General features: G+C 39.7%; 2 protein-coding genes across 2 annotated transcripts in view; one reads left to right on the plus strand and one right to left on the minus strand.

Annotated features, from left to right (window-relative positions):
* The window catches only part of LOC128738224 (SCY1-like protein 2), a 154,639-nt gene that overhangs the window by 113,375 nt on the left and 13,986 nt on the right, over positions 1–27,278 (minus strand). The window lies entirely within an intron of this gene.
* Positions 7,838–9,200, plus strand: LOC128738225 (general odorant-binding protein 72-like). Its single transcript, XM_053833208.1, has 3 exons — positions 7,838–7,924; positions 8,007–8,174; positions 9,003–9,200. The coding sequence occupies exons 1-3, from the start codon at positions 7,838–7,840 to the stop codon at positions 9,198–9,200; spliced, it is 453 nt and encodes a 150-aa protein (XP_053689183.1).

The following is a 27,278-nucleotide window of genomic DNA, read 5'->3' on the forward strand; positions in this document are numbered from 1 at the left end:
AATCTCTTTACCACTAATACAAATTTAACTCAAAAACACATTACAACAATCGCTTAAGTCGATTCTTAAAAGTAACACTGGGTAAATTAAAGTCAAATAGTTCAAACGCGTTGTTAAAGACGTCATACATCGCCCTAACGGGTTCGTTCTGGCCATAATCGGTTCGGTGAAATGCAAGGCGTAGAAAATTTCGTATTCTTAGTGTTCTGGAAGGCACATTTATATTGATTTGTGAAAGTATATGTGGAGCATCTATTTCACCAACTAAAAGTTTTCCTACGAAAACAGCTTTGGCGATATTTCGCCTTTTTTCAAGTGTGTCAATTCCCAATAGTCGACAACGGTCAACATAGGTTGGCAGATGGTTAGGATCACGCCACGGAAGAAACCTGAGAGCGTAACGTAGAAACCTAGCTTGTACTGCTTCAATGCGGTTGGTCCAAATTTCAATATACGGACTCCAAATTACAGCTGATGTCTCCAAAGTGGAGCGGACTACTGAAAAGTACAACGACCGTAAGCAAAACGGATCTGTGAACTCTCTGGCAATCCTCATTATGAAGCCAAGGTTTCTGTTAGCGTTTGCTATGACGTATGAATAGTGATGCCTAAAGGAGAGTTGTGAGTCTAGTAATACGCCTAAGTCTTTAATTACTGATACTCTTTCCAGTATTTCTCCAGATGCGGTGTAGTTCCATAATAATGGGTTTTTCTTACGTGTGAAAGTAATTACAGAACATTTTGATATACTAAGAGTCAGTGAATTGTGCAAGCACCAGTTACAAAAAGAGTCCAAGAGCCGTTGCAGCTTAATGCAGTCCATTACAGTTCGTATGACGAAGAATAATTTCAGATCGTCAGCATAGATGAGTTTACAGTTTGGCGGGATTATGAAGCAGACGTCATTGAAAAATACGGAAAATAATAGTGGTCCCAGGTTGCTTCCTTGAGGAACACCTGACAAGCTAAGGAAGCAGTTAGACTCAATGTTTCCTAATTTAACACAGAGTGAACGACCAACTAGGTATGACTTAAGCCATTCAGTAAAATGTATTGTGGCTCCGAGACGTTCGATTTTTGCTAATAGGATAGAGTGATCGACGCGGTCAAACGCTGCTTTTAGGTCGGTATAGATAGTGTCCACTTGCACGCCTTTTTCCATATTTCGAATGCAGTTTGACGTAAACTGAAGTAAGTTTGTCGTTGTTGATCTACCAGGGTAAAAACCATGCTGATCCGTGGAGATATAAGGCTTGAATTCACGTAGTAGGACATTCCCAACTAAAATCTCAAATAGTTTCGATCCGGCGGAGAGGGAAGTTATTCCTCGATAATTAATTATATCGTTTTTGTTTCCTTTTTTAAATACAGGAAACATAACGGATTTTTTCCAACACTCAGGAAATATGCATATGCGCAAATATGCGGTGTTGGGCAACTAAAAGCCCCTCCCCCTTTAGCTGCCAAACACCGGAAAAAACAGAGATTTTTTTAATCGAGTAAAAATATATGCATTTTATAGGCATTTTTACTTAAAGTTTAAAAGCGAAAACCAAATCTATAGTTACTTTTCATATAGTTATACGTTATTGCAAAAACTTTCGAAAAGAAAGACAAAATCGAAAGAAAAAATTTTTCCCGATTTTCGGAACACCCATTGTTCAAATTTCCATTTTTGTTTCGTGCTAGAAGCGTTAATACTCTCGTCCACTTATTTTGCGAGTTCTTTGGGCTGTAGAGGCCACAAACAATTGATATTATAAAAAAATTAACTAAGATCCCACAGATTAGTTTTTACCCCACGATTTTTCAAGCCAATTTCAGAGGGGGAAGGGGGGACAAAAACATTAAATACAATTACAATTGCAATGACCTTATTCGAACAGAAAATAAATTAAGCAACACATTTTTTTGTACAAAACAGCCCAACTAGCACCAACTCGTATATCAATGTACGAAAACTATCGTAAATATCTCCTAACAAACTCGAAATCGTAACTAAAGCTGGATAAAGTGGGATCAAGTTGATTTTCTGTCGTATATAATGATAATGACTGGCATACATACGATTTTCAGCACAAAATCGTAGAGTAGTACTGACTCGCGCTTAATCGGATATTATCGTATATAAATACTTATATAGTCGTAATGCTCAAAATTATTCGTAATCACGTATATCGCCTCCAAAATAGTACGGATATGCCAATTTTGCGCATGAAATACGATTTATTTAGCATGTATATCTGTACGTAATGCTGATTTTTACCTTTTTTATACATATGAAAATGCTAGCTGGGAAAAAACATGTTTCAAGTACGCTTTTTTCAAATTTAACAACTGCGTTAGCAAAATTTACACATCTTCGCGAATCTGGAAAGTTCCTCTGAAGAACCCTTATAACATACGAGACCTGGCACGGTAACAATAACAAATATTTTCTAGAAATGCAGGACGAGACGGCACCAGATCGCGGGTGTTCGCCAATGACTCGCCATCGGAAGCGCCGGTCATTGCGCGCTTCTATTTGGGCGCATGCATTTTCCTAGGTTTACTGAGTAGGAATTATCTCTTAGTTGAGTCAAAACGAGCGGTTGTGAGTAAAGACAGCATATATCCAGCATTTGTGCAAGTTGAGGGCCGTGAATATTTTCGGCTGAAAAGGCTTTATTCAGCCATTTGTAATTTGGTCATTAGATCTATTGTCCCATTTGTTAATTCGGTCATTTGTGTTTCGATCATTTGTGATTCGGATTCGGCAATGAAGTTTGTTGAATAAATGCAGAAAATTTAAAGACACTGAAACTTACAACTATTCCGAAGCACGAAACTTTTTTGAAATCGAAATTCAAACCAGCAACTTGTGATAGTAAACAGTTCTAATCTTCTATCAGTCGAATCAATCCCTCGTTGGGGCACAGTTATGACATGATCCAACTAACGAATTCTGGATGTATATAACTTTCGGTCTAAATCCGAAAACTCCTCACCGTCTAGAAAGTGACCAATCCAGTGTAGCTGATATTTGAGTCATACTAAATGTCATTAAGTTATTGCTTGTATTATTAGGTTAAATAGTACTTTTACAGGCAGAAAATAATCACGCTAATAATTTTCGCGTGAGAGTCTAAAAAGGTGGAAACTCCGCAATAAGCCAGAAAGCAATAAAGTCTGCTTTTGAGTGTTTTAGTGGAATTCGACAATTGAATAAAGAAAAAGTCGAAGCTATTTTCACAATTAAGTTCCACTATTAATTTCATTTCGACAGATACAACAAACTCGAAAACAAACATTCCAAAGAGTTCCAAGAGACTTCCAAAGAGTTTTCCGGCAGATCCTTTAACAGCAAAGATTGTTCAAAAAAGCGGAAAGGTCCCGTATTTTTATCGTTACTATTCGACTTTTTCTTTGAGAGTTTCTAATAATTTGGTAGCAGTGTCTGGGTTTTGAATATAAAGTTAGTGAAAGTTTAATTGAAGCGCTTCGTCTGTCTGACACAATGAGCCAATTTTACAGCAAAAATGCTCTATTGTGGCTCAAACAGGTTTGAGAGCTTCAAATATTTGACGCACATAAAAAAGCTCTTCAACATTTACACTAATCTTCTATCAAACATAGTTCTTTCCAATATCGTTGTAGGCATAGGCATATTCTTAAAGCGAAGCTTTAAAGAAGTTGAAAACCAAGATAGTAGAAAATACCGGCTTTTTGCCTTTCCATATTTCGATATCCAAAAATTGATGGGTATTTAATTATTTTTCAGCAATAACGGAAATTTTTTCTATCGATGTAGGGAGCAGTTGAAGAAAGTAATGAAAGAAAAGTGTTGATAGTATCTCAGAGGAGAGAGCGGAAAATTAGGTAAGGGTCTTTGAAGCAACGCCTGTTAAGTTTATATAACGTTCTTGTTTACTCAAACCGGGAGATCCGCGCTACAATTAGAGCCAACCCAAGCAACAATGTGAGTTTTATTGTACTTTTATGACGGTTTGCATGACCAATTTTGGGTTTAGATGCCATCATAAGAGTGTAATAAAACCCAAATTGTTACTTGGGAATTAGGCCATTACAAATATTTTATAAAGTTTTTGTCCTTCCGGTGTTCGACCACTGCAGGGGGTGGCGAAAATAAACAATGTGAATTTTTTAATCGAGCAAAAAAAACATGGATTTCAAGAATTTTTATTTAAGGTTTAACGTGAAAACCGAATCTATTCTTGCTTATAATATATGCGTTATTATTTTCTATGCAAAAATATACGAAAAAAGACAAAAACGAAGGAAAATTTTTTTGGACGATTTTCGGAAATTCCATTATTCGAATTTCCATTTCTGCTTCGTGCTAGAAGCGTTAATTCAACTCGGAGACTCATTTTTCGAGTTTTTCAGACTGTAGAGCTTACATACAATTGATTTTATAAAAAGAAATTTGACTCATATCCTACAAATTATTTTTTTGCCCCCCGATTTTTCAAGCCAATTTCCAAGGGGGGGGAGACAAAAGCTTTAAATATGATTTGCAATAGCCTTATTATCGGATGCAAAACAAATTTGTTCGCGTTCACCATAAAAGACGATTTTATAATAAAATCTAACACGGTGGCCGAATCAAAAGTGGTAGTTTACAGAAGCATGTCATTTGTCATTTAGATTAGGAAATTTAGGAAATGTCGCATAATAAAAATGTCAAGGGCTACAAAACATTTAACTATTTTTAAACTGTCGGGCCCGAAAGGTTCGCTGTTTCGTTCACTGTTTAACCAACTTCAACCAATCGCGTATTCAATTATTGACAATGACAATGAGTGGAGTGATTTCAGCGAAAGTATTAATTGTTTTTAAGTTGATGAAAAAATTTGCCTACAATTTCATTAAAAATGATTTATTCTGAATTAATTGGGGGATTTGCTTCTTCTGGAATAAATAGTACATCGTAAAATACTTCATCATTCGGATGAGTTCGGTTAATTGTAAACATGTGATGAGGGGGATGTTTTCCAAATACAAATAACATTATCATTCTCAATGAGTTTATCTGATAGATTATAATATAATCTATACCTATAAAAATGAATTTTTGTCAGTCTGTCTGTCGGTATGTTCTTTATAGAATCGAAAACTACAGAACCGATCGGCGTGAAAATTTGCATGCAGGGGTTTTTGGGGCCAGAGAAGATTCTTATAATAGTTAGAAACCCCTCCCATCACTGAAGGGGGGGGGGGGGGTTTCCCATACAAATCAAACACAAATTTCTGCATAATTAGAGAACTAATCAAGCAAATGGAACCAAATTTGGCATGTGCGGGTTTTCGGAGGCAAGATTTTTTCCAATGATGAATTAGGACCCCTCACCTGTTTAAGAGGGGGGACCGCCATACAAATGAAATACAAATTTCCTCATAACTCGAGATCTAATCAAGCAAATACAACCAAATTTGGGGGATTTTAGAGGCATGAATTTATTTTATGATGGTTTGAGACCCCTCACCACTGTGGTAGTGGGATAAGGACTCTCATACAAATAAAACAGATATTTTTGCGTAACCACAATATGTTATCCAAACTGAGGGATTCTATGGATCGAACCAAGCTATAATCGGAGCATTACAACCGGATTCGAACCCACTTCTCCCACCAGGACATGTGGCTCGCCGATGGTAATGACCCTTTGAACCATAGAGGTTCTGGACAAAAGACTTCACAACCCTCTTATTAAGCGTACGACGTATTACGAACTTTACCAACACTTGGCAGGTTGAGTTACTTTCAGACACAAATTATGCTTCTTCGTCCGCTTACTGTAGAAACCACCGACAGTTGGTCTATTCCATCACGGAGAATAAAAATGTAGTTTCAACCACATTTATGGTTATTTTACGCACAAGCAGAAATTTTGTTTCAAATTGATATGTATATGTGATATGTGAAATATTTATTGTTATATCGATGTTAAACTCAATTTGAAAATACTTTACTTTTAATTCAAAACTGTTATTTTCTTGATTCAAATAGAATTTCGTTTTGAAACAAAAATAGTTTTAGGTAGTTAAAAAAATTTCGTTTGAAACAAACTGGAGTTTTTTCGCTCCGTGATAGAAACGAAGCCTTTCCCCGAACACTCACGTTGAGAATCGCGGCTAAAACGCTGACAGACGAACAGCGTCGCGCTCGGCGCTCGCGCGTTTTACCTTAATAAGTCGCAAGGACTTGCATAGTGTCGTCGTCCCGTCAGTAAAATGAGTCAGATTCTCGATCCATGAATCGCACTTTTACCCCGTCAGTAAATTGAACTTTAGCACCGCTAGGCGTTTGACGGGGTTTGATCAAATTACGGAAAAGCGTTGATATCGTATTTGCCGTATAACGATATATTACATCAAAACCGTTCTAAAATAACATTTACCCATAACTCAGCAACTATGCTTCGTAAACAATAAATGTTTACGATAGATCCAAGCTGTCAAAGTATTCACCCATCCATGCCAATGTAGTCAGTTTACTCGGAATCCGCACTGATAAATCATTGAATCGCACTTTTACCCTCATCGCACTTTTACCCCTCCTTACTCTATATGTTATTGTTTTCCATGCAAAAACCTACAACAAGAAAGAAAAAATGGCGATTTTTGCAAATTCTATTGTTTGAATTTCCATTTCTGTCTGGTGTTAGACGCGTTAACATGAGTGTATGGAGTCATTTTTCAAGTTCTTTAGGCTGTAGTGCCCACAGACAATTGATTTTATTAAAAAAATTCGACCTATATCCCACAAATTATTTTTTGCCCTCCGATTTTTGAAGCAAATTTCAATAATTTACCAGCTTTCGCTCCGCTTTATCACCCGCTTTATGGCTAAGCAATGGGAGGAGTTGTTTTCTACTTTACTGTGAGGAAAAATTGCAAATTTGAATATTAAACTACCCATGCTTTCATCGTTACGTAACTGCCAAAATGAATCATCTAAAGTTGAACTCCTCAGAAACTTGCAAAACTCGAGATTGTGACAAAGATCATTCGAGATTCATGATTTATGTACAACACAGTTTAATTTGTGGTAATACGAAGTTTGTCGGGTCAGCTAGTATTTATATAACATTAAATTAACTTAATTTCAACCATATAACATTAAAAACATAATAAAATATGCGGCATCGTAATAAAACAAACAATTAAATGAAACGTGCCGAATAATTTCCTGCCTCCATTGACACTAACATGATAAAATTTCCTCATTATAAAGCGGCTCATGGCAGAGAATTAATTTGCAACCCCAATCAAAACGGGACTATTTATTAATTCATGACATATCTGTCATTATCGAAGCACAAAACAACCCCCTTCAGTTTCTCATCGCTAATATTTACCTCGCCGATATTTCTGAGCGGCTGCATAAGCGTAACTGATGAATCCGCTTTGTTAAATCTCAATAAAGTTAGAAATTAACTTCACCTCCCATATGCAAAAAGCACATGTAGAATGATAATTCAACCCCAATCATCTGTCCGAAGTTGTCTATAATTTAGCTATTAGCATACCACATTAATCGAAACAAAACATACTGCATGAATAGCCGATATTTCGTTCGATTCATCGTACTCCCGCTGCGATCGTCTAGGGCGGCCCGAAGCTTTTGCCAACGTCAAGTGATTTTTCAATCGATAGAACTAAATGCTGGTGAGACGACGTGGGTTACTATATAAACTATGACTGAATAATTCATGGCCAATCAGTAGTGGTGAGAACCTTTTCCCGCGTTGCGTTGCAGTGGAGCGGAGGATTTACTGGACTAGATAGTGAACAAAGAAGAAACAGGAAACGAGGTTTGGCGAAAACTTTGACAATGGCGAGGCCGGTGGAGCTCATTTTGTTCAGCTGGATTGTCCTTCTCGGAACGGTCTTTCAGCGGGACGGCATCGGAGTCGAGGGGGTAATAACTTGTGCTCTGGTTGTAAATTTTTGACTGACTGCTGTCAACTATATACGATCCCATTGCTTCTCGGTTCGCACAGAAAGCCACCGTCGAGCAGATGATGAAGACCGGCGAAATGATGCGAAATGTGTGCCTGGGGAAGACCAAAGTTGGCGAGGACATGGTCAACGGATTGCGCGAGTCAAAGTTTCCCGATGTCAAGGAACTCAAGTGCTACGTAAACTGTGTAATGGAAATGATGCAAACGGTGAGTGAGATGATGACCGAGGGGACCGGGGGGAAATTGGAATGTGGTTGAACCAACAGTTTGAATGGTAGGGAGTGAGTGATTTGAATAGGACCGGGTATTATGGGAGAAACAAAAGGATTGTTCAATGCTCTTGCCACTGGTACTAGGATTGTTGATATTTGTATAAGCGGATGGAATTATGAAGCGTTTCTGTAAGTACACGATTTCGTTTTGTGTCACGTCGGTGAACCGTTAGTTAGTTAGTTAGTGTTCAGGGTTTTAAAGCAAAAGTAATCTTGTTAGACATTTAAACAATAGTTCGGTTAAATTAGATCATTGCAGTTATAGAGTGATTTACGTAAAATGAAGCGTGGGAAACCTTCCAGGGAATGAAACAGTAGATGTTTCGTTCCTCCGTACCAATGATAGACAATCATTTATCAGAGTCATTTTGGTATTTTTTTGAGACACTTTTACTTCGATATAAGTTAGGACTTAACGTGCCATCATATAGAGGTTCTAATTTTAACGAAAATGTAGAAATATGAAGGCGTTTTACACTGCCTAAATCCCTCAACACGCAGGATCTGCTAAAAGTAATAATAATGATAGACCCGCGGTTTAAAATGTGTGCGCCCTGTCCTAGGTAGACAAAAGGGAATCAATGAATGGCGGGGTTCTCTAAAGAGTTTCCTTCAAATTTGGCATTCCAAATTGAATGACCGTGCGTCCCCTTTTCTTAACAATCGGTGGAGGCGCATTGTTCACTACCCTGTTCACTGCCGTCAAACACTTCTAGTTCGCATTGGAAATGATTCTTAACTGCTATTTATCGTATTTGCACAGATTCGCAAAGGAAAACTAAACTACGATGCCACGATGAAGCAGATCGACACCATCATGCCGGACGAGTTTGCGGAACCGATGCGCAATGCGCTAAACGCCTGCCGGAATAGTGGCGACGGCATTAAGAACAATTGCGATGCGGCTTACGAGATTGCGCAGTGCATCTCCAAAAATAATCCCAAATTTGTATTTCCTTAAGCAGCAATATATACTTATCTGAATATAGTCACTAAGAAAGCACAGAATTGATAAAAATAATTGCGAGGTGAATAAAAATGGTCCTACAATCAAATTACATCTATGTTAGCCTAAAACTTGACAAATCCATTCAAATATCTGTCTATCATTTAATTCGTGTTCTCAGTAAAAGGCGTTTTGAATCGCCTAGGAATTAAATTACGCCGGCAAAAATATTAGCTTTAAAGTCAATAATGATGGAAATAAGATATTCGACAAGTTGTATTTAGTTCATTGAACAGCATCGTTAAGTAGATCCGAATCCAATTTTCCAACTCGTACGCACATCAAAGGTATCACAATTCACAATTACGATTCGGTATTGACTTTTTCTTACAGTGAAACCCACAACGAATCGAACATGACGCGCTCGAATATGTGGGTGTACGGTACGTACCAACCTGCGACGGCACGGCTTGATGTAAGAGCGTCGTCGATGTAAAATATGGTAACGAACGAACGAACGAACGAGCGAACGGGAGCGGAGCGGAGTCCTCTTTCATTAACGTCTTGAATAAAAACTGTTTACGTCGAGAGCTCAGCTGCTCCAGCGGACCATCGGTGATTATTTTCCCATTTCCCAGAACGATATTATTTTCTTCTTCAAGATACCGTGAGAGTACGTCTTGATGACTATTTCTGATGTTGCCTTTACTGCCGCCCACTGCATTGCTTTTCGTTTTCGTTTTCCAACATCAACCAGAAGTTGGGCCGGAAACCAATCAAGACAATTTCGGAACAGTGGCTCCGCTCCCGCAGTCCCGGATGTTGTTGATTCGTTTATTTCATAAGAGGAAAGGATTTTCGAGGTAAGTCTTAATTTAGTATAGGAGGCCAGACAAAGTGAAAGAGGCGCATTTTTTTTGTCTTGGCAAGAAGTAAATGTCAAAGCATATTACAGAACATGTCTGTGCTCGAACAGATCGAATATAATTTAATCCAGTTATTTAATCCCCAGCTCTTTGGCTTGGATGAAATGAGCAATGACCTATGAAAAGACCAATGCCGTTAAAACTTGTCGGTTTTACAAGTGAGTGTTGATAAGAACTTACTCAACTTAATTTTCCTAATTCTAAATGGCCAGTGTTGTATTTAATTACCCAACTTTAAATCTCTAAAAGTTTCATCCAACCTAATTATTACGGTGCTATTTTAGGATGGCTGGCGTAGTGGCAGTCAGATTCGTCCAAGCTAAAGTTCTAGTGCTATTTATCAACGGCCACAGAAATAAAACGGAAGGTATAAGCGGCCAAACTTACTCCATTCGTTGAAGTTCCTTGCAGAATGGTGTAGTGAATGAGAAGTGTTTAGGTTGATGTGTCACAGGGCCCAAAGTTTGGGGGTCTGCCATTGGAAGTATCCTCGCAGTACAGGAAGTGCAGTGTCAATTGTTTTTAGTGCATTTCTATGTGTTTTTTGATGTTGGTGGTGTGTTTGCTTTTGCTGATATATGGGAATGAAGGAATCCGTTAGATGACATTGTTTCGAACAAAACAGAAGTTTAATGCGTTTAAATAGCGTTTAACGCTAGTTCTTGTCGCCAGCTATTTGATAAGCAAATCACTTGTGCTGTGGTTAAATTGCTTAATCTGGCGGACCGGAAAACTAACTTTGACATTCAATTTATCAAGCAATTGTCGCTGGAATGGAGTAAACCAAAAACCGCACTGCACGAATGACGAAAAAATTGATATGAAGTGGGGTCCGCATCGGTGCTTCTTGCTGCAAGAATGATACCAATAATATCAAACTACAAACACCCGCATTCTCTCGTTCACTTTTCGCTCCCTTCTCCGCTGCGTCAGCATTGGACCCTGCAAACGCATTCCAATTAGTTCATATAAAAAATTGCGGTTTATGCTGTTCACATTTGCGGGGGTAAATCATGCTTGCTGCTCTTTGTTCAACTATTTGTTTACTCTCCAATTCAAAACTTAGTTCCGAATACCTGTTTCAGCTTGCTTTCTAAAATTGTTTATTATGAAAGCAGACGATGAATTTATTTATTCTGCTTGGGAGAAAAACGAGACCGATAGTTCAAAACATTGACCATGCACGTACTGCTTTGCATACATATGTCCATGCAAAAACATCGTAGGAAACGCAATACTGCGCATGAAGGAAAATGTTTATTGTAAATTTGGGAAATATCACATGATATACACACTTAAAAAAAAGTGACGAAGTCAGCAAAATTTTGCCGAGATTTGGACAGCCGAGCGTTCGGTAAAATTTTTTATGATGCCAAACGTTAGTAAAGATCCGTAAACGTCGATTTGCAAAACTGAAATTTTTACCGAATGTTTGGCTGTCCAATTATCGGCAAATTTTGCTGAGTTTTTTAAGTGTGTAGATCTCAAGTTTCGCTGAAAATTCAACTTTTATTAAAACTGTCGGTCCTTATGACTATTGAGGGGTCCACTGTTTCGAGGTACTAGAAGTGTAATTTTCATTTTTTAACCATTTTCAACCAATCAAGAAAAAAAGTTCCAATATTTGAAGACTTCGTGCAGTAGTCGCCCGGTTTCAACGAGAATTACTTTTATATTTTCGGCAACCACAGTTACCCTTAATGCTAAGGGTAATTTATACTTCAATATTCAATACGGTCTAGTAAAAACAGGGCAACCTGAACCCTGATTGATTGATTTCAATAAATTCGGTGGACAATATATTACTAACGTTATTTACGTTATTGATATTTGAACAAACATATTTTTTTAGAAAAAAAGCCTGTAACTTCAGAGCCGAAGGAGACAGCAACTTGCTTTCTTGAAACAAAATGTGCGTTTTCAATGGGAGTGAAAGTGCTCAGAAGGCACGATTTATGAGAAACAAACAAGAAAGAAGATATCAAGAAAAAACAGATTTTTTGGGTCCACCCAGACCAAAAAACTATAAATTGCTCCAGCCTATCAACGTTAAGAGATAGGACTAGGTTTCTTTAGTAAAGTTACTCAAAACTTAATGTTCTTTAACTTGGCTGAAAATTTTATTCAGGTAACTTAAGCCATAAAAAAGTTTATGTTTGGGACACGCTAATATGAAGATCACCATAGCTTATAGCTTATTTTTATAAAAAAAACCCGATTTAATACACCTAGTGGTGAAAGAACCTTTGTTATACGGTCTTCGTCTACGTTAACGTTGCGTAGTGCGTTTATTTACATAATTTTTTTGGAAATTGAAAAAGTTTACAAAATTTGATCAAAATGGGAGCACTTATAAATTTTGATAGATCCTTTTTTCATGAAATTACTGAGTAAGTATAAGTAAGTTGTTACTAATTTGAGTAAATGCAAGTAAAAGTAAGTTGTAAGAGGAAATATTATTATTTAACATATATATTGCGTAGTAAAGGTCTAGTTTAAAGGTTTTGAACTATGCATAATTTCCTGGAATCAATTTTTATTAACCTTCGGTTACTCACGCTGTTGTATTTTGTACAACACGTGTAGATTTTAGAATGCCATATTGTTATAAAGTTACAAATCGATATTTAACCAACGTATATTCTTCAATAAACTTGTTATGAGCAAAATGCCATAATTATTCAATGCATTAATACTTTAAACTGTTGGCAAAATAGATCACCAAAAACTGACATCCCAGAAACGAAGCAATCAGTATGTGAGGTGTACCGCAATCGGCCCCAACTGGAATTTTCTATCGTTTCTCCATATGGAAAAATGGTGTCTGTATGCAACAAAACTATCAGCAAATGTAAAATGTTTTAAATGTATCCGTCTGTCGATAGTCGAGTAATTCGGGGACAAAATTAGGATATTTTTATAATCAAAGTTCTACAGTTCCTAAACAAGCAATCATAGAGGTATACTATATTCAGCAAAGTTGTGTATTTTTACTATTTGTACAACATGAAAAAGTCATACAACAATTACAAAACGAGCTAAAATGGAAAAACTGATTTTACAAATTCGTATAAAACTAATAAGATTTTTCTCTCTTCGCTGAAGAGATAGAAGGTTACTGTCTTCAGCAAAGTTTCTTGTAATAATATGCTCTTAAACTTTACAGAACACATCAATGTGTTATATTGAAACTGAAGAAAAATATTTGTTTTATTTCACTTTTAGGGGGATTAATTAAAAATTTAAATTCTACCAGACGATAGAGCTTGCAATATCAAAAAACTCTTCCAAAGGTGCGATAAACCTAAAACCAGGTTTTCCTAGTCAAAACTCTAATGCGCACGTTTTTTGGTTTTGGGCTATTGTCTCCCGCGAGCAACCGTGTTACGAAAGTTGGCGCGAGTGTTCAAGGGTTAATATCTTTTGACCGGCAAAACCAATTCTTCTGAAATTTTGCAGATATATTTGCAGCAATAAAACTTCTAATTTGATGCCAAACTAATTTAAACTAGATAAATTATCTAAGATGAAATCATCGAAAATAATTGTAAATTTTAATGTGTTGTATACGATTGCTCATAACTTTTGAATTAAACGTCCAATCAAAAAACAAATCAATAGTGATCTATTAGGCTATATTACCTTTCAAATGAGAATAATAGCGCATAAATCGGTTCAGCCAACTCTGAGAAACAGGCGATCATTTGTACCTAGTCAAAACAGGTTTTTTAAAGCTAACTTTTAAACTACTTGTACGTTTTCAATAAAACTTGGTAAAAAGTTTAGTAATAGCAAGAGCTTTCGTTTGGTACTAAAATCGTTGAAATTGGTTGCGTAGTTCCGGAGAAACGCGTGTCACGTAGTTTTCACATTTTTGCTTATAACTTTTAAACGAAACGTCGGACCGCAAAGCAATTCAATAGTGATATACTAGGCAATAATACCTTTCAAACAAAAGTAAAAGCGGTCAAATCGGTTCAGCCACCTTCGAGAAACAGGCGATAGAAAATGAGCTGCACACACACACATACACACATACACACATACACACATACACACATACACACATACACACATACACACATACACACATACACACATACACACACACACACACAGACATTGCTCAGTTCGTCGAGCTCTATCGTTTGGTATATGTGATTTGGCCCTCCGGGCCTCGGATCAATTTCGTGTTTTTCGACCAATTTCTAAACCTTTGTTATATAGTATAACAAAGGTAAAAATCATTTTTAATCCTCTAACGGGCAACACCGTAAAACTGATGCGATCAAGCTAATGACTATTTTATCATGAAAGTACACACGAAATAACCTTACGTTCTGATTTTCATGCAAAAATAATTATCTGGAGGAGCGCCAGGTAAGAAAAAGTCCAATTTCTCCTTCTCTTTTTTCATGTCTAACACTCTGCCCAGATATTTTTTCAATTCAGATATATTACAAAATTAAAATAATGCATGAGATTTACTCATAGAAAAATTGTTTAGGTCAATCATTTTGTTCTAGATGTCCTTTTCCTTCAAAAGTAGAAAAGGAAATATTCGCGCATTAATTATTTTCGAAATTTTTCGGAATTTTTGTTTTTGAAAAATGATAACTTTTGAATGCATGGTCAGAATGTTATGATATTAGTATCAAAATGTCAAGAAATCTGTTCTGAACACATTTTGCATATTACCAATTAAAAACAAATTTCGTATGCGGCTCTGGAGCTCCAAAAGCGAAGGCCGTCTCTAGACGGTCTTACCCGTTAGAGGGTTAAATATGCCCTTCTGAATTATTTGACTTGACGAAAAAATATCTTTAATAGAAAATGATGCCTTCCCAAATAACAAAGCCCCAAATTCTAATGCCACCTGTTTTACTTGAATTTTATAAAGGTTTTATTGCGGTATTAACCATTACCTCAGTTTTTGTTACGGTTTTACGCGATACCAAGAGGATACGAGTCAAAGCACACTTATAGCTAGCTATAAAACCATAATAAAACTGGTCATAAAGCAATTTTTTTGTAGTTGCTGTTGTTGTAGTAGTACCAGCAGCAAGGAACATTAAGCTCCTATAAAAACTGTAAAATTGCTTTGGCTAATTTAGTTCGAAAACAGACACTGAGGAAGCCTGCAAGTCGTAGGCGAAATACGTATCTGTCATTGAATAAAATACACATAGTAGAATTAAATTGGATAAGTTTTCTTATTTTTTATTTTTAGGTTTCGTATTCTACTAAGACGCTCCAAAAACTTCTCTTACCACCATAAAACTAGTTGGCTGCACAACGTCTGTTATAAACTTACCATACGTGTGGCGTTGCAATACAATATGGCGCACCAATCAAAATCGTATTGTGGTTGCCAGTCAAACCGCAATAAATCTTTTAGTTTAATAGTGCTATTAAAATGGTGGAAAAACGCTCTGACCAAACAGATTTATTGCTGCTATTATGAAGAATACCAATGTTCAACAACAAAATATTTTTTTTTTTGCGAGGTCTTATTGCCGTATTCTAGTATTTTGTTTTAGCTCGCAAACAAAAATTCATCAAAGCAAAGTGTTTTGAAAAAGGAAATTTATTATCAATCGGGTTTCCTGTCACGGAAAGCAACTGAAATGATTTTGCTAAAAATTGAGACTGACTAACTGAATTTATTTATTTTGTTAAAACGAGCAGTTTTCGAAAATTGAAAAATTTCGATGATGCGTTGATTTTATGCACCTGTCATATTAATATGCACGAAAAACTTTAATGCGCACATGCTACAAACCAACGGAGAGTGCTGCAAATTTATTAATTACTCTGTGAGATATGTTAATATGGTCGCTATAAACCAGTGGTGTCCATGCACAAGCATTGTGCGTGCCAAATCAAATCGTCCCTTGAATACCGTGGGCCGCAATAACGGCTGGCCATTCCTACGCATAACAAAATGTAAAATAAACAGCAACAAAAACCATTTTCTAGGAATCACTTCAAGATTTAAACTGGAAAACATTCAGATTTACAACATACACGCATTGGCATTATGAGTAAACTGAATGACCACTGTGTCATCAAAAAATTTACTCATAAATTTCGCTATCCCTCAATTCAGGTTGCAGGCCACACGAATTCTGGAAGGGCTGCATGCGGCCCGCGGGCCCTTGTTTGGCCATCACTGCTATAAACCAAATCAGCGGGGATGACAGACTGTCTGTCTGTCTGTCTGTCTGTCTGTCTGTCTGTCTGTCTGTCTGTCTGTCTGTCTGTCTGTCTGTCTGTCTGTCTGTCTGTCTGTCTGTCTGTCTGTCTGTCTGTCTGTCTGTCTGTCTGTCTGTCTGTCTGTCTGTCTGTCTGTCTGTCTGTCTGTCTGTCTGTCTGTCTGTCTGTCTGTCTGTCTGTCTGTCTGTCTGTCTGTCTGTCTGTCTGTCTGTCTGTCTGTCTGTCTGTCTGTCTGTCTGTCTGTCTGTCTGTCTGTCTGTCTGTCTGTCTGTCTGTCTGTCTGTCTGTCTGTCTGTCTGTCTGTCTGTCTGTCTGTCTGTCTGTCTGTCTGTCTGTCTGTCTGTCTGTCTGTCTGTCTGTCTGTCTGTCTGTCTGTCTGTCTGTCTGTCTGTCTGTCTGTCTGTCTGTCTGTCTGTCTGTCTGTCTGTCTGTCTGTCTGTCTGTCTGTCTGTCTGTCTGTCTGTCTGTCTGTCTGTCTGTCTGTCTGTCTGTCTGTCTGTCTGTCTGTCTGTCTGTCTGTCTGTCTGTCTGTCTGTCTGTCTGTCTGTCTGTCTGTCTGTCTGTCTGTCTGTCTGTCTGTCTGTCTGTCTGTCTGTCTGTCTGTCTGTCTGTCTGTCTGTCTGTCTGTCTGTCTGTCTGTCTGTCTGTCTGTCTGTCTGTCTGTCTGTCTGTCTGTCTGTCTGTCTGTCTGTCTGTCTGTCTGTCTGTCTGTCTGTCTGTCTGTCTGTCTGTCTGTCTGTCTGTCTGTCTGTCTGTCTGTCTGTCTGTCTGTCTGTCTGTCTGTCTGTCTGTCTGTCTGTCTGTCTGTCTGTCTGTCTGTCTGTCTGTCTGTCTGTCTGTCTGTCTGTCTGTCTGTCTGTCTGTCTGTCTGTCTGTCTGTCTGTCTGTCTGTCTGTCTGTCTGTCTGTCTGTCTGTCTGTCTGTCTGTCTGTCTGTCTGTCTGTCTGTCTGTCTGTCTGTCTGTCTGTCTGTCTGTCTGTCTGTCTGTCTGTCTGTCTGTCTGTCTGTCTGTCTGTCTGTCTGTCTGTCTGTCTGTCTGTCTGTCTGTCTGTCTGTCTGTCTGTCTGTCTGTCTGTCTGTCTGTCTGTCTGTCTGTCTGTCTGTCTGTCTGTCTGTCTGTCTGTCTGTCTGTCTGTCTGTCTGTCTGTCTGTCTGTCTGTCTGTCTGTCTGTCTGTCTGTCTGTCTGTCTGTCTGTCTGTCTGTCTGTCTGTCTGTCTGTCTGTCTGTCTGTCTGTCTGTCTGTCTGTCTGTCTGTCTGTCTGTCTGTCTGTCTGTCTGTCTGTCTGTCTGTCTGTCTGTCTGTCTGTCTGTCTGTCTGTCTGTCTGTCTGTCTGTCTGTCTGTCTGTCTGTCTGTCTGTCTGTCTGTCTGTCTGTCTGTCTGTCTGTCTGTCTGTCTGTCTGTCTGTCTGTCTGTCTGTCTGTCTGTCTGTCTGTCTGTCTGTCTGTCTGTCTGTCTGTCTGTCTGTCTGTCTGTCTGTCTGTCTGTCTGTCTGTCTGTCTGTCTGTCTGTCTGTCTGTCTGTCTGTCTGTCTGTCTGTCTGTCTGTCTGTCTGTCTGTCTGTCTGTCTGTCTGTCTGTCTGTCTGTCTGTCTGTCTGTCTGTCTGTCTGTCTGTCTGTCTGTCTGTCTGTCTGTCTGTCTGTCTGTCTGTCTGTCTGTCTGTCTGTCTGTCTGTCTGTCTGTCTGTCTGTCTGTCTGTCTGTCTGTCTGTCTGTCTGTCTGTCTGTCTGTCTGTCTGTCTGTCTGTCTGTCTGTCTGTCTGTCTGTCTGTCTGTCTGTCTGTCTGTCTGTCTGTCTGTCTGTCTGTCTGTCTGTCTGTCTGTCTGTCTGTCTGTCTGTCTGTCTGTCTGTCTGTCTGTCTGTCTGTCTGTCTGTCTGTCTGTCTGTCTGTCTGTCTGTCTGTCTGTCTGTCTGTCTGTCTGTCTGTCTGTCTGTCTGTCTGTCTGTCTGTCTGTCTGTCTGTCTGTCTGTCTGTCTGTCTGTCTGTCTGTCTGTCTGTCTGTCTGTCTGTCTGTCTGTCTGTCTGTCTGTCTGTCTGTCTGTCTGTCTGTCTGTCTGTCTGTCTGTCTGTCTGTCTGTCTGTCTGTCTGTCTGTCTGTCTGTCTGTCTGTCTGTCTGTCTGTCTGTCTGTCTGTCTGTCTGTCTGTCTGTCTGTCTGTCTGTCTGTCTGTCTGTCTGTCTGTCTGTCTGTCTGTCTGTCTGTCTGTCTGTCTGTCTGTCTGTCTGTCTGTCTGTCTGTCTGTCTGTCTGTCTGTCTGTCTGTCTGTCTGTCTGTCTGTCTGTCTGTCTGTCTGTCTGTCTGTCTGTCTGTCTGTCTGTCTGTCTGTCTGTCTGTCTGTCTGTCTGTCTGTCTGTCTGTCTGTCTGTCTGTCTGTCTGTCTGTCTGTCTGTCTGTCTGTCTGTCTGTCTGTCTGTCTGTCTGTCTGTCTGTCTGTCTGTCTGTCTGTCTGTCTGTCTGTCTGTCTGTCTGTCTGTCTGTCTGTCTGTCTGTCTGTCTGTCTGTCTGTCTGTCTGTCTGTCTGTCTGTCTGTCTGTCTGTCTGTCTGTCTGTCTGTCTGTCTGTCTGTCTGTCTGTCTGTCTGTCTGTCTGTCTGTCTGTCTGTCTGTCTGTCTGTCTGTCTGTCTGTCTGTCTGTCTGTCTGTCTGTCTGTCTGTCTGTCTGTCTGTCTGTCTGTCTGTCTGTCTGTCTGTCTGTCTGTCTGTCTGTCTGTCTGTCTGTCTGTCTGTCTGTCTGTCTGTCTGTCTGTCTGTCTGTCTGTCTGTCTGTCTGTCTGTCTGTCTGTCTGTCTGTCTGTCTGTCTGTCTGTCTGTCTGTCTGTCTGTCTGTCTGTCTGTCTGTCTGTCTGTCTGTCTGTCTGTCTGTCTGTCTGTCTGTCTGTCTGTCTGTCTGTCTGTCTGTCTGTCTGTCTGTCTGTCTGTCTGTCTGTCTGTCTGTCTGTCTGTCTGTCTGTCTGTCTGTCTGTCTGTCTGTCTGTCTGTCTGTCTGTCTGTCTGTCTGTCTGTCTGTCTGTCTGTCTGTCTGTCTGTCTGTCTGTCTGTCTGTCTGTCTGTCTGTCTGTCTGTCTGTCTGTCTGTCTGTCTGTCTGTCTGTCTGTCTGTCTGTCTGTCTGTCTGTCTGTCTGTCTGTCTGTCTGTCTGTCTGTCTGTCTGTCTGTCTGTCTGTCTGTCTGTCTGTCTGTCTGTCTGTCTGTCTGTCTGTCTGTCTGTCTGTCTGTCTGTCTGTCTGTCTGTCTGTCTGTCTGTCTGTCTGTCTGTCTGTCTGTCTGTCTGTCTGTCTGTCTGTCTGTCTGTCTGTCTGTCTGTCTGTCTGTCTGTCTGTCTGTCTGTCTGTCTGTCTGTCTGTCTGTCTGTCTGTCTGTCTGTCTGTCTGTCTGTCTGTCTGTCTGTCTGTCTGTCTGTCTGTCTGTCTGTCTGTCTGTCTGTCTGTCTGTCTGTCTGTCTGTCTGTCTGTCTGTCTGTCTGTCTGTCTGTCTGTCTGTCTGTCTGTCTGTCTGTCTGTCTGTCTGTCTGTCTGTCTGTCTGTCTGTCTGTCTGTCTGTCTGTCTGTCTGTCTGTCTGTCTGTCTGTCTGTCTGTCTGTCTGTCTGTCTGTCTGTCTGTCTGTCTGTCTGTCTGTCTGTCTGTCTGTCTGTCTGTCTGTCTGTCTGTCTGTCTGTCTGTCTGTCTGTCTGTCTGTCTGTCTGTCTGTCTGTCTGTCTGTCTGTCTGTCTGTCTGTCTGTCTGTCTGTCTGTCTGTCTGTCTGTCTGTCTGTCTGTCTGTCTGTCTGTCTGTCTGTCTGTCTGTCTGTCTGTCTGTCTGTCTGTCTGTCTGTCTGTCTGTCTGTCTGTCTGTCTGTCTGTCTGTCTGTCTGTCTGTCTGTCTGTCTGTCTGTCTGTCTGTCTGTCTGTCTGTCTGTCTGTCTGTCTGTCTGTCTGTCTGTCTGTCTGTCTGTCTGTCTGTCTGTCTGTCTGTCTGTCTGTCTGTCTGTCTGTCTGTCTGTCTGTCTGTCTGTCTGTCTGTCTGTCTGTCTGTCTGTCTGTCTGTCTGTCTGTCTGTCTGTCTGTCTGTCTGTCTGTCTGTCTGTCTGTCTGTCTGTCTGTCTGTCTGTCTGTCTGTCTGTCTGTCTGTCTGTCTGTCTGTCTGTCTGTCTGTCTGTCTGTCTGTCTGTCTGTCTGTCTGTCTGTCTGTCTGTCTGTCTGTCTGTCTGTCTGTCTGTCTGTCTGTCTGTCTGTCTGTCTGTCTGTCTGTCTGTCTGTCTGTCTGTCTGTCTGTCTGTCTGTCTGTCTGTCTGTCTGTGTCTCGGAAACTACTGAACCGATCGGCGTGAAGATTTGTATGCTGGTGTTTTTGGGGTAGGGGGAGCTTCTTATCAGTTCGAAAATTTATGGTAGTTTTTACGATTTATTTCTAAAGTTTTTTTTTTTTTTTTCCCGTGTTGGGGACTTACCACTGCGACCATTATTTTGATCTATTGTGGTGATTTCTAAAGTTTAATTTAACATTCATTTTTTGTTAACATTTAACGAAATCTAAATTAACACTAGCACAACCGCTGGGTACTGGAAATTAAAAAATTACCATATTTCCAATGGTTATTTGGCATTAAATTTTAAGTCTTTAGAAAGATTGCCATAACTAACAGTTTAGCATAGTTGTAAGAAACAAATGTTCTGTGAAAATCCGATGGTCAGCTAACTATTTCAACAAGGCATAAACTTTTCAAAAAAGTGCAAAGCTCAACTTATACTTTGAGCACTAACGTAATTTATAATTTACATCATTTAGCTGAATTTGAGGCAGTACGAAATTTGCCGGGTCACCAAGTGATCTATAAAGTTATCCAGTTGTATGTAGTCTCTGGTATACATATTTACGGAGTTATGAAAATAATTCACACTATTTGCAGAAAAAATGTCAATGTGTGGTCACTTCGAGAAAACCAACTAATTTTTAGAAGAAAGCACTATATTTTGGCTACTTAAAATAAAAACTTTCATCAACAGCACTTTGAAGCAACCTCAAGTGAATTGACCAAAATCAATTGAAAAGCTTGTTAGCCTCAATAGCACTGACGAGTTTGAGGGATACTAGCAAGCGACTTTGCGAGTTCGTCATTAAGTGCTATCACAGACAAACGGACATAACTCTTTGAAGAAAACTCCATAAATAGTATCGACATGCACACTTTGTCTGAACACTGTTTTTATGGTGAATGGATTTTTTTTTAATTTTTCATAACTCCTTCAGAGAACATGTGTATTTGAATATACTTAATAACTTTGTGGAGCATTATAAAGTAATAAAAACAATCGCATGCACTACTGAATTTTGTGCAAACCATCGTTGGAACCGTTTGTTTCATCGGACTGAAATAAACTTATGTAACCTCCAACCCTCCACCATCGCAGACCAACGGTTGTCGATGCAATTAAAAGAAACAATAACGCCGAAGTCCGGATCGTCGAAGAATCGAACGTAAAGCCAGTCTCAAGCAACTACGTGAAGGCGCATAAAGTCAAAATATATGGATGGCTTTGTTAGGGGGTTTAAGTAAACATTTTCTACGTGTATTACATATCTTTTGCATACTTCCAATATGGTCTTGGAGTAAAAATGAATTGCTAGTTTGGTCTACTTAAATGTTAAAAATATTCAGATCATGTGAAATCGGCTTGTAAACTGTTCCAATTTAGTGAGTAAAATCCATTAAAAGGTGTTAGTAGGTAAAGGATTCGCAAACAAACAGTATGCACTCTATGTACCTACTGGAGTGCTATAAAAGAAAAACAAAACGCACACAGAATGACTTCCCTTCGGCACCGTCACGCTAGATAAATCTTCATCCGCAAATGGACTATTCGTTTTGAGACATCCCCTGCGAATTGCAGCTCTCCTGCGGGGCAGCCATTATCACTTTGAGCCATGGAAGCGAAGGGAATTCGACACGAAACTACGCCACCTGTTCGCTGCCGTTCAGAGTTGCGTGGGAAAAGTGATAGGATAAAATCATTATTTATGCATGAAATTGATCCGCTTTCCATGTTCACTGAGCAGAAAGCCACAAGAGATAGTACGTCAGCGGGACCGTACTTTGGCTCTGGTATAGCCACTTTCATCGGTCAGGTACCGGGCGACCCTGTTTCCTATCCTATCTACCTACAACAATACCATTCTGACATTGTACGACGGTGTGGTCGGGATTCCATTCTGTAAAAGGCTCCATGGGTGACTGATAAGGTACCTGCACCAGGAATTGAGATTAATGACGCCGCCGGAACCAATTAGTACGATGAAAGGAGATCAGTGCCGAGCTGGTTTCCAAGTCGATACCCCTTCAGTGGGGACATCTGTCACCGACCTCACGCTCCATCCCTTATAGACGAATACTTCATGCGCATATTCTGTACAGTCAGTACAGAACACAGAGTACTGAGATTTTTGTGCCCTTTATAAGTGATTTGCACATTTCATTCAACTTAATCCTTTTTTTCGGGTTTGGTTTTAAGATTTAGACGATAGTTTATGTCTGTGCGATGTTCTTTATGTCGAAGATTAATAAATAAATTTAATTAAATCAAGTTTACAAACAACTTACTCAAACTGCAAAGATTTTTTTACACCATTTTATAAATAAACTCGAATTTTGTGGCATTCAAAACAACATATGTTGAAAAATCGGAATATAACAAAAGTTTCCCTCGCCATTAAGTGGATCAGTTCGTGTTGAACCTGTGCGCTTCAGGCTCTGTATTCATTTATGTTGCTTTTTGTTTCGGTTGACTGTTAAAAACACGACAAAACCGTACTTGAACACAACGGGACTGCATTTTTAGCCGAATAGGACAATGAGAGTGAAAAGTCTATTCCAGGAACAAGCCGCAACTGTTGCTGCAGAATTGATTCTGTCCAACCGGCCGGTCAGCTATGCTGTTGCCGCGGTAAGCACATTTGATGAGATTACTTGTTGGAGGCGGAACAATGCAATTTGTGAACGTCAGTCATGGGTAACGGATTATGATTGGCAGGTTTCGTATTGATAAATACGTGCACCAAGCAGGGCCTGGCTGGCATCCGCTTTCAGCACAAATGCACGGGAATTCGATCCACTTCTTTCGATTATGTCAAAAAATTTACTAACTCTATTCGCATGAACAGCTACATCCTACATTCGATTGTGACTGACGAAGGAAAGTTTTCGAGTTTCCCATCGGTTTCCTCTCGCACCCACCCACTCACCCACGCACACACGTAAGCACAATGCAGCGGAAGGTAATCTGTCATGTAAAGCAATGATAAATAGGCAAAGATATGTCAGTGTTGAGACGAAGGAAAACTTTACCTTCGTCCGTGATCGCGATAACGCCAATCGAGAAAGATGACAGAAAGGCGGAAGGTGACGACACGACACGGCAGTGCCACATCAGTTTTACTCCCTAGATTCTATAAACTAGATAGCTTGGGGTGGTCTACGTACATTTGTGTGGCCTACCTGTGCAGTGGAGTCCTAGAGGCAAAATTGTAGTGTGTTTTAATTAGTTCTATAATCATATGCATTATGCTTGACGAATCTTCTTATCAGTACCTTGTTCATTCCGATACTCTACTGCATTCCATACTAAAGGGCTTCCCAATCTGGGTGGGGTAACTTGTTTTGGTCCAAAAGACGATTGATGACTAATTGGTTGATAAAAGCGTATTTCAAGCATGGGCAAGCAGAACAGGTCGTGCCCTTTCAAAGGCCAAATTTCAACTCATTAAAAGTTCGAAGAAAGCTTTCAAATATGCTTAATTTCAATTAAATCAGTTTATGCAAAGCAATGGAACTCTTCTTGTTGGCAAAACCTTGAGTCACCCCTTTGATTGCAAAAAACAAAAAAGAAAGAAAAAATGAAGCAAACCCGTTGCGGTACAAGCAGAACGGATATCTCAGCAAATTGTAATATCTTCCGTTGCTTTTTTTTTGCGACGACGACGGTTGACTCGTATGCTCGTTTGCTGCAGCGTCGACTCGATGCTTAGTTTTTTTTTGCCATCTGAAGCGAATTCAAACACAAGGGTTGGAAGCATATCGTTTAGTATGAGAAGATTATACTTTTCTAGGTACAACCTGCTTGGGGCTTCGTATGATTTGTCGTTTTCTGATGTTCTCTTTCCACCGTGTCGTCTTTTTTTACCGGTCGAAGCAAAAAACTGTTTTCAGTTCAGGTTCAATGCTTTTTTTTGTCAACCTTATTATATATTTAAAACTGTTGAAGGTAAACCTTTCCGCGGAAAATGAAAAAATCTATCGAGATAAAAAGTTAAATCTTTCGGCGGAAGACGAGAAATTCAGACCAGATAAACATCCTAGATTGCTAACATACTTTTTAATCTTAACTTTTGTCATAGGATGCAAACAAAGCCGTGGATATAAACGTCCTGTTGAGAACTTGACCGTTCTTTATCGAAAGACTTCACAGTCGGCTATTAGAGAACAGGACAATTCTGGGGTTAGCGCAACTATAGCAGCACCTCACAGCGGAGATTCGAACATACGACGACTGGCTTGTTAGGTAAGCATCGTACCCCGAAGCTAACTGGTCATCAGAGGGGCCATCCATATACCACGTGGACAGCTTAGAGGGGGTGGGCGCTATGAAAATGTCCACGCTTGTCCACGGAAGGGGGCGAGGGGGTATAGAAAATGTCCACGTGGACAAGTATTTTTTTGCCAAAAAAATAGAAAGCGCAATCGCTTTTTTAATTAAGTAAACATGGCGGTGTAAATCGTTGTTCAGTGTTTGTTTATAAGCTCATGGATGATGACACTTACGTCACGGCGGATGGTAGCTTCCGGGGCTACTGTTCTTCACCGCCCAGCGCAAGTTTGATGTTCCAGAGGAAGTAAGGAAGCAGAAACTTTCAAAGCCAACGGAGTAACTTTCGTACTCAAGGACAAGAGACCCCCCCCCCCCCCCGCCCCCAACGCATCGGATTTATTGAAAAATGCTGAGCTATGATGGAGCAGGCACTACGGAAGCATCCCAAAGAGATCAAATCTAAGGAAGACATTAAGAAAAGTGGGTTCCGAACAGAAGAAGCTGTAGCCAGAATACAGAATCTTATGAGTAGAGTTCAAGTTACACGAAATAAATATGCCGAAAGCTTACTAATGAGTTGTATTCTATTGTCTGAAAGTTTGAAAAGGATCGATGTGTTTTTTTCCGGAATACAATTTGATGTGGGACACCCTAAAAAAAATAATCTTGACATTTCTAAACCCCTTTAAGCCATTTTTGGGGTATCCAAGGGTTTCTCTGGAGTCTGTTCTGCTTTGTTCGTAAATAATCCCCTATTTACAGGTATAAGATTTGCATTTTCTAAATAATCAGTTGGCTCAGCTCAGAGATGAAAGCTTTTATTAATAATCGCTTTGGTCGTTTTCGTTAAATCGAAACTTAAATCAGGGAATGCTGTTGACGGACGATGGATGGATGGATGGATGGATGGATGGATGGATGGATGGATGGATGGATGGATGGATGGATGGATGGATGGATGGATGGATGGATGGATGGATGGATGGATGGATGGATGGATGGATGGATGGATGGATGGATGGATGGATGGATGGATGGATGGATGGATGGATGGATGGATGGATGGATGGATGGATGGATGGATGGATGGATGGATGGATGGATGGATGGATGGATGGATGGATGGATGGATGGATGGATGGATGGATGGATGGATGGATGGATGGATGGATGGATGGATGGATGGATGGATGGATGGATGGATGGATGGATGGATGGATGGATGGATGGATGGATGGATGGATGGATGGATGGATGGATGGATGGATGGATGGATGGATGGATGGATGGATGGATGGATGGATGGATGGATGGATGGATGGATGGATGGATGGATGGATGGATGGATGGATGGATGGATGGATGGATGGATGGATGGATGGATGGATGGATGGATGGATGGATGGATGGATGGATGGATGGATGGATGGATGGATGGATGGATGGATGGATGGATGGATGGATGGATGGATGGATGGATGGATGGATGGATGGATGGATGGATGGATGGATGGATGGATGGATGGATGGATGGATGGATGGATGGATGGATGGATGGATGGATGGATGGATGGATGGATTATCATTTTCTCATTTTAATCAGTTTCTTGGAGTTTATAGTTTTACTAAAGGTAAAATCATTAGAACACATTTACAAATCCTCTTTTAAAGATGCGTGATTACTTAAAGGAACTTGCTCAAATCTTAAAATATTTGTCATTGGACGCACTACTTTTGGTTAAACAGAAAATTATAAAGAATTAAGTTGTGTTATCTTTCACAAAGCCAATTAGCTTTTGGAAATAATTGTCATTAACAGATTGATGATATTTAACCGGTACAATTTTAGCTGGCTGTCCACATGTTAGTTGAAAGAAAATTGAGTTCTTTAATTTTCCCATAAAGTGAATCTTTTTGACCAAGCTCATGTTTTGTGGTGTTGAGCTTTATGATGAGGAAAGAACGGAAAATTAGATATGGGAGGGTCATTGAAGCAACTCTTACTAGGTTCGTAGTTTGTTTCTTTTCCGGCGGATCTCCCAGAAGCTAAGATTGGATTGTTTTATAATAATGTTGGTCCTTTTTTGTTTTCAAATGCGTTTGCAAGCCATATTTTATCTATCTACATAAATCTATTATGCACAACATAATGCACTTTTCCAAAGCAAACAATATGCTGGAAAACAGCATCAACATATCAAAAGCGCAAGGTAAACAACAATGTCACACTGCACACATAAATAGTTCAGCAGTTTCCATCTTAAACATCTTTTTCCACAAGAATGACGTAGCTCTCACAAAGGACCTGCATAACTTTCGTTTTTTTCCTATTTCTCTTATGGAAAAGCTTTCCGCTTCTGTTATCCCTAGCATGGGTGGTGAACAATGCCTG

This window comes from Sabethes cyaneus, chromosome 2, assembly GCF_943734655.1.
Source record: "Sabethes cyaneus chromosome 2, idSabCyanKW18_F2, whole genome shotgun sequence".
Lineage (NCBI taxonomy): Eukaryota > Metazoa > Arthropoda > Insecta > Diptera > Culicidae > Sabethes > Sabethes cyaneus.

What these genes read in the sequence shown, in the direction of transcription:
- LOC128738225 (XM_053833208.1), top strand. Translation starts at nt 7,838, where the DNA reads ATGGCGAGGCCGGTGGAGCTCATTTTGTTCAGCTGGATTGTCCTTCTC. An exon ending in ACGGCATCGGAGTCGAGGGG is followed by an intron (nt 7,925 to 8,006) that starts GTAATAACTTGT and finishes CGGTTCGCACAG; the next exon opens with AAAGCCACCGTCGAGCAGAT. An exon ending in TAATGGAAATGATGCAAACG is followed by an intron (nt 8,175 to 9,002) that starts GTGAGTGAGATG and finishes GTATTTGCACAG; the next exon opens with ATTCGCAAAGGAAAACTAAA.